We start from the raw sequence: 7400 nt of genomic DNA, 5'->3' as shown, positions 1-7400 counted from the left end.
CTCGCCCTGGTTTCTGTCTGGAATGGGTGCATTTCATTCAGGAGCTGAGTCTGCGCCTGGTGTGAGGTGGAGGGGAGCTGGGGGGAGTGTTGACAGCCCCTCAGGGAAGCAGAGGCGCAGAAGGAGGCACTTTCCAAACACAGGGAGGGGGTAGAGGGACCCGCTGCCTACATGAGGGACAGGTCACCCTTCCCAGGCCCTGGAGAGAGGCTTGTCCATGTCGGGGTGATCTGTGCGCCCCCAGAGATGGACTCCTGCAGGAGCTGGGGGAGGGGCCTCCCAGTCCTCGGTGCACGGGGTGACCGGGACCCACAGACCTGACCCCACAGTGTCCCTCAGGGAGGGGCAGCCCTCCCCTTATGTCCTCACAGGCCGACCCCAGGACGGCTCTTCTCGGGGACATTCCACCCGTCTCCCTCTGAACATGCGCGTTAGGGGGTAAAGCCTTTGAGGGCATCCTCAGGTGGTGGAATTTCTCCCACAGAGCGTCACAGGCGAGTAATGTTGACAATGACATTGACCCAACAACCAAACTAAAACTGACTGTCTTATATCTCTCTCTCTGTGTCCCACATGAACTCAGTGAAAACTGCGACTCTGGAATGCCCTGCTCACCACTCCCTCCCCCGTGTCTGACACAAGCCTGGGGCACAGGAGGTGCTAAGGGGACAGGTGCTCCTGGAGACACCACCATTGGAGAAGACCCAGAGGGGAGGTGGGAAGAGAGGCCTGGGGGCTGTGAGCCTTGGGGCCACCAGGGCCTTTTCCATGTTCATCCCACGAGCCGCTCAGCGTCCTCCCCACACATTTCCCTTTCCCCGCCTTTGTTCAGCCTGGAATTTTCAAATGTGTACAAACTGGTCTCGTTCACCTGAGTGTCTTGACTGCTGTTTAGTGAGCCCTGGGCAGGGGGTGTGAGGTCAGGGAGCTGACAGGCCCCCTGGAGGGACGGAAGATGTTAGTGTTCAGGGAGAGTGGGGACCAGGCCATTGTGCTGGGCATGGGAGGGAGGCATTTGGGGAGAGGATGCTGGCGGGGCAGCTGCTCCTGCCAAGGGCCCAGCGTGTCTCTGCAGGCCAGCCAGGGGTTCTGATGACATCACCAGCTTTTCCGTAGGAATAAAAGCACCTGCTCTGATCACTGATCTCCCCTCTGCTCCACTGTAGCCAGCCCACAGCCATGGCTCCCCGAGGCCGCATCGTGGGTAAGGAGGACCCCACCCAACTCCCACCAAGCCCATCTCCCATCTCCACCACCACCCCATCCTTACCTCCACCCAATTTCCCCCCCTGAGCCCCAGGCCCTACAGATGACCCCATCAGAGGGGTGCCTGTTCCATATCCCACCATCAGCCCTTCCACATCCCTGATTCAGTTTCCAGAGTCTCGCCCAATGCCGTACGCATCCTGGGTTCCCACTCCAACAACGCCGGTGTCAGCTCAGCCCCTTTATGGCCTGACTGTATCTGAGCCTCCTGCTCTGAACGCCTCCCACCCAGGACATACTCACATTCTCCAGGACCCCAAACTGAGTTCTTCCAGGACTCCTGCCTGTATCCCCTCAGCTTCCCCAGGCCCACAAGCCCAGGACACCTGAACACGGTGACCGGGTCCCACGCTGGACTGCTCCTAACCTTCTCCTGTGCCTCACACAGGACAGACACCCCCTCAGACCCTCCCCTGCCCCAGCCTGGGCTCCCCGAGGTGGACCCGTGGCTGCCCCGTCAGCCCCACCTCGTCCCTCTGCTCTCCCTCAGCTGTCTCGGCCGCTGTCTGCATCCTCACGCTCCTCTGCTCACACGGAGCCCCAGGTGAGCCCAGGACAGACACTCAGGGCTGCGGTGCGGCTCCCAGAGGGCCCCAGGCTGGCACCCTTGCCCTGCTGCCTGGGCCACACCAGCTCTGTGTCTTCCAGTGTCCCCCATGGGCGCCCACCTGATGCTGTGCCAGCCGCACCTGACCTGTGGGGACAAGTTCTATGACCCTCTGCAGCACTGTTGCTATGACGACGCTGTGGTGCCCTTGGGCAGGACCCAAAAGTGTGGCAACTGCACCTTCAGGGTCTGCTTCGAGCAGTGCTGCTTCTGGTCACTCAGACCCCTGGAGTCCTTCGTGGTGAAGGTGAAAGGTCAGAGTTGCTCCTTGGCCCTGTCCCCGGATGACAGGCTTTGTCGCAGGTGAGGTCCCTCCCCTCCCGGGGATCAGGGGCTGCCGGGGGCTCTGGATGCCTGTTCTGTCCCTGATGCAGCCCCCCTGGCCCTGTCCACCTGCTCCATTCAGTCCTCCTCTCCCTTTTTTTCTCTCAGCCTCTTTGCTGTCCCTCTTGTGTCTCTCTGTTCCACTCCTCTGCCCAGCTTCCGTCCGTCCCTCCATCTCTGTCCATCTGTCTCTTGCTCACTCTCTCTCTCTGTCTCTCTCTTCAGCGTCGGCTGACAGAGGACCAGATGACCGGGTGACCGCTGGATTCTGCTTCCTGAACGAGCCTGGGGAGACGGGCCTGGTGTAGACTAAGATCTGGGACGCGGAGGGGTTCTCTCGGGACTTGAGACGCTCGGACTCAGTGCTGTCTTCTCGTTCTTTCTCCTCTTTAACGCTCAGCCTGAATCCGTCCTAAGCAGGGGGACTGGTATCCTCTAGGATCCACGATTAATAAAGCTTGTTCCTCACATTTCCCTGATGGTGTGGCTGACGTGCGTCCTGTGATCATAATAGAGCCACAAGGGCCGGTCCAGCCACAGCGTTGGCCCCGTTGGGGAAGCATCTGTGGGACTCTCCATGGTTTTGTCGGCCCAGGCGAGCGTCTCAGGCTTCCTGCCCTGCAGCATCACTATCAATAGGCTGAGACCCACACAACACCGTGCATCAGTTGGAAGACGTTTGGGTGGTTTCCAATTTGGGGCTGTTACGAGTAGTTCTGCTATGAATATCCCTGTGCAAGTGGGTGTGGAGGGGTGTTTCACTGTGGATTGTTTTTTTTTCCTGGGAAAGTTTTGCCCTGAGCTAACATCTGGTGCCAATCTTCCCCTCTCTCATTTTTTCCTTTCGCAAAGCCCCAGTACATAGTTGTAAATCTCAGTAAGTCCTTCTAGGTCTTCTGTGTGAGCCGCCACCACAGTGTGGCTACTGACAGGTGTGTGGCGTGGTTGGAACCCAGGACACCGAAGCAGAACCCACCAAACTCTAACCACTGGACCGTCAGGCCTGGCTCTCACTGTGGATTTGATTTGCATTTCCCTAATCACTAAACACGTTAATTGTCTCATCATGGGCTTATTGGCTGTGTGTATATCATCTTTGGAGAAATGTCTTTAAATCCTTTGTCCATTTTCTAATTGGTTATTTCAGTTTTTATTGTTGACCAGTAAAAATTTTTATTATATTCTGGATACAATTCCCTCTTCAGGTATATGATTTGCAATTATTTTCTTTCACTTTGATGACTTTTCACTTTCTTCATGATGTTCTTTTAAGTAGAAAGTTTTTAATTTTAGTGAAGTCCAATTTATCTATTTCTCTCTGGTCTTGGTGTCTTCTAAGGAGCCATTGTCCATCTCCAGGTCATGAAGGTTTAATCCTTTGTTTCTTCTACGAGTTTTGTAGTTTTATTTCTTTGATCCATTTCGAGTTAAGTTTTTTTTTTTTTAAAGATTTTATTTTTTCCTCTTTCTCCCCAAAGCCCTCCGGTACATAGTTGTATATTCTTCATTGTGGGTCCTTCTAGTTGTGGCATGTGGGACGCTGCCTCAGCGTGGTTTGATGAGCAGTGCCATGTCCGCGCCCAGGATTCGAACCAACAAAACACTGGACCACCTGCAGTGGAGTGCACGAACTTAACCACTTGGCCACGGGGCCAGCCCCTCGAGTTAAGTTTTAACATCATGTGAGGGACCAGTCCACATCACCGTTTTGCGTGTGGATATCCAGTTGTAGGAAACCCTGTTCCTTCCTCTATTGAATTGTCTGGGCACCCTTGACCATCAGTCCGCCATAAAAGTAAGAGTTTGTTCTTGGAGTCTCAGTTATGTTCCATTGAAATGTGTGTCATCCTCATGCCAGACTACACTGTCCTGATTCTTGTGGTTTAGTCCTAAGTTTTGAAATCAGGACGTGTGAGTCCTCCAAGTGTTTCCTTCTTTGTCGAGATTGTGTTGGCTATCCCGGGTCCCTAGCCTATCGTGAGTTTTAGGTTCTGGTTGTCAATTTCTGCAAAAAGGCTGGTCGGGTTGTTATAAGGATTATGTGAGTCTTTAGATCCACTTGGGAGAGTATTGCCGTCTACACAATAATAAACGTTCTAATCTACCCCCGTGGGAGGTCTTCCCATTTATTTAGTTCTTCTGGAAGAGTAGCTTTGTTTCATTAAAAAGTCGCTCGATATTGTCTAAATAGTTCTTCGTGCTGGAAGAATAAAATAAACGATTCTGTCTTCTATTTTCATGTTATGGCTGAGAAAGCGTTGCTGTGTAACCCATTGGTGATGTCAGTCGGTCATGATTGACTTGCCCACGTCTGTCCTATCACCTGAGCTCCAGTCTCCAACGTGCTCTGTGGTCCCCTGGACGTTCACTCGAAGGTGAGGCGGTTCTCCGTGATGGCCTCCTCTCTCCCAGTGAGGAAGCCTGCAGCCGGCTGTCGGGCTGAGTTCTGGAGGCTGGACTATTTTCGGCTCCTCTTTCTCGTGCAGTCTGCACTCCTGCACTCTAGTCATGGTCGTCCTGGTTTGTTGATGCCCAGGCTGTCGAGCGACTATAGATCCCACTGGGGGTGAGGCTTTTGACCATCAGCCCTCGTCTCCATTTCTCTGGCTCTGTATCTGGTGTGTCTACAGCACTCCATGCCCTCCACTCCCCAGGCTCCCCCCCCTCCACCAGTTCCTCCCTTTCTGAGGGAACAAGGACCACACTGCTCCTGCCAGTCCTTTTCCAGCCATGTGCAATTTTTATGGGTATAACTCCCTGAATTTTCTCTCTTTTAAAATTATCGGGGACCTGCCGACAATCTGCATTGGCAGCATACTCTTTCATAAACCATAGTATGCCCTTGGATTGTAAGGGAAATGTGCCGGAAGTCCAGACATGGAACTTAGGGTGGTAAGTCCCAAACTTGCCTACACCTGTGAGAGGGCTTTGTGTGAAATCTCCAAGGTCATCATCTGCCTGTGTTTGCCTGCACCACTCTTGCCTCCTCGTTGCATTTTCTAAGTTCTTCTGGGAGAAGGCGTTGGAATCTCTCTTTGCACAGACCTGGGGCTGAGTTCAGGTCACAGAGATAGTGGCCATCATCTGAACTTGCGCATAATGTGGCTCCTTCCATGACATGTGCCCAATGGCAGGACACCCAATCACTCCAGCGCCCCCTGGTGGGCTCGGATTGTGATTGTCCCATCCTGCACCGGCAGGTGCGATGACTCAGGACTTGAATTCCATGCTACATCTTTGTTGGGTAGATTCTAGTTTTTTAAAATCACAAATGTTGAAGTTTCCTGGTTCATCAGTGTTGTACTGGGGCACGTCTGGCGTCCCAGCAGAGAGCATGTCCAGCCCTGCCAGAGACTTTTTCAGGCTCCTATTCCCTGCACTAAAGCCCTTTCTACTTATATTGGGTTGAGTGGTTCCTGTTTGCTGTGAGCACTGCTGCTGAGCATTTTAAGCAAGGGAACCATCTGGTGTGACCATCCGGGTGGTGGCACTTAAATCCCTGCTGCAGGTAACAGGAATCAGACCTGAAACCCCCAAAGAACAGAGGTGGAGCCGAAGAGCAACCTGCCATCACCCAATCAGCAGGCATAGGACAGGGCGTGGCACCCGGGAGGCCCCATCCTTCACACCTGACCTCCTCACTGCACAGCTGAAATCCCTTCATGTCCCTGCCCATCCTCTGGGAGGGGCTCCTGGAGGCCAGATGGAAATCACTCCGAAATGCTGCCAGGAGCCAGTTTCAGCCTATTTAGCTCCTGGGGCAGAGGGGAAGCCAGTGGGAGAGCCTGTGATGGGAGGAAATGCAATTTCCTTCTCTCTTTCACTTTCCAGAACACACATTTCCCAGCACCACCCAGGAGGCATGGGAATGTCCTACTTGGGGTTTGTCCCCAGGGGTGCATGACATCAGGGACTGCTCATCCTTTCCAGAGGGTTGGTCCCAGGATGGATGGAGGCCTCTGGCTGGGTGCTGGGTGTCTGTGATCCGCAGAGGGGCCTTGTGCCAGGGTCTTCCCTACATAGAGGAAACTGGGCGGAGGGAATACAACCAATGGGATTTCTGTGTCTTTTATTTCCAGTGAGAAACTGAGTATCCTTTGGTCTCTGGAGGAGACAGTCTCCAACAGCTGAGCACATGGCTGTGGCCATGGCAGGGCTAGTCCCTGACGTCACGGGACTTTGAGTCCAGCAGAGGTGGCGGGCTGGTCCCCAGACAGTGACAAGGAGATTGGGCAGTGCAGAGGCAAATGGCTTTAGGATTTTGTTGTTGATGGTTGTGGTTTGGGGTGCCGAATGCAGAAGAGCCCCTCAAGCAGGAATGTATGTGGCTATCAGGAGGAATGACACACAGGCACTAATGTACATGGAATGAAGTTTATTAGACGCACAGCAGAGGACAATAGGATTTCCCAAGGAGAAAGCTCAGGTTTCATCCAGAGCGAGGTGAGAGGAAAGTGGGGTGCTTATTGATGCGGGGTCGGTGAGCCGAGGAGTCGAAAGAAAGATTTCTTAGACTCTCAAGATCTGGCAGTAGTGCTCTTTTATTTAGAGAATAGTGTGGAATAGCATGGGGACAGGACCCATGGGCAGTCAGAGCTTCTGCTGCCGCCGCTTCTGCTGCCCCCGCTGGCATGGGGACAGGGCCCATGGGCAGTGAAGGGCTGCTGCATGGGGACATGCAGGACCCATGGGCAGTCAGAGCTCCTGCTGCTGCCCCGAGTTGAGGGTTAGGGCTAATTTTATAAGGCATGGGTACGTGACTTATTTTTACTGGAGAAAAGAAAAGATGATGTAAAAAGTCATTAAATGATTTCAGTGCAGATGGGGTCTGGTTATTGTGCGGTCATATAACTTTAGATACGAATCTGGCCATATAGATCGGCATGCAGGTGAGGATGCCCTGGGCTTCTCTCCCTGGGGCAGTCCTAATTCATACCATAAAAAAAGTCCACTGGGTCATATAGTTTGTCATGTAGGCCAGGTCACCTTGGGCTTCTCTAGCTGGGGCAGCCTTAATCCACATCACTTATCTCGGGCTTTTATTTTGGCCAGGAGTTGGGGCAGGGCGTGTTTTTCCCAGTTGGAACTTCCTGAGGGCTGAAGGGAAGGTGCGGGCTGGAAAGCTGTTAGATGCAAATGTTCTAAAGGGCATCTCCCTCTTGGTTATTGAGTTGAACAGGATTTCCGTAAAAGGCACTTTTAA

At 53.2% G+C, this 7400-nt stretch overlaps 1 protein-coding gene across 2 annotated transcripts; it reads left to right on the top strand.

The window, feature by feature from the left end:
- The first annotated feature begins 230 nt into the window (after nucleotides 1–230).
- LOC106845147 (insulin growth factor-like family member 1) lies at nucleotides 231–4284 on the top strand. Of its 2 annotated transcripts, XM_014863018.3 has the most exons (4): nucleotides 241–1204; nucleotides 1757–1810; nucleotides 1915–2176; nucleotides 2423–4284. In XM_014863018.3, exons 1-4 carry the CDS (start codon nucleotides 1180–1182, stop codon nucleotides 2430–2432), a joined length of 351 nt encoding a protein of 116 aa, XP_014718504.2. In that variant the 5' UTR covers nucleotides 241–1179; the 3' UTR covers nucleotides 2433–4284. The 2 variants fall into 2 exon arrangements, with proteins under 2 accessions (XP_070354979.1, XP_014718504.2); XM_070498878.1 differs by lacking the exon at nucleotides 1757–1810 and having other exon boundaries at nucleotides 231–1204.
- The last annotated feature ends 3116 nt before the right edge of the window (nucleotides 4285–7400 follow it).

The sequence above is a fragment of the Equus asinus genome, chromosome 26, assembly GCF_041296235.1.
Source record: "Equus asinus isolate D_3611 breed Donkey chromosome 26, EquAss-T2T_v2, whole genome shotgun sequence".
In the NCBI taxonomy this organism is placed as follows: Eukaryota; Metazoa; Chordata; class Mammalia; order Perissodactyla; family Equidae; genus Equus; species Equus asinus.
The sequence above is the reverse complement of the archived record's forward strand: the minus strand, read 5'-3'. Positions and strand labels throughout refer to the sequence as shown.

Excerpts from the sequence above, each read along its gene's own strand:
- LOC106845147 (XM_014863018.3), top strand. The coding sequence starts at position 1,180 with ATGGCTCCCCGAGGCCGCATCGTGG. Across the intron at positions 1,205-1,756 it reads TCCCCGAGGCCGCATCGTGG|CTGTCTCGGCCGCTGTCTGC; the intron begins GTAAGGAGGACC and ends GCTCTCCCTCAG. Across the intron at positions 1,811-1,914 it reads CTGCTCACACGGAGCCCCAG|TGTCCCCCATGGGCGCCCAC; the intron begins GTGAGCCCAGGA and ends TGTGTCTTCCAG.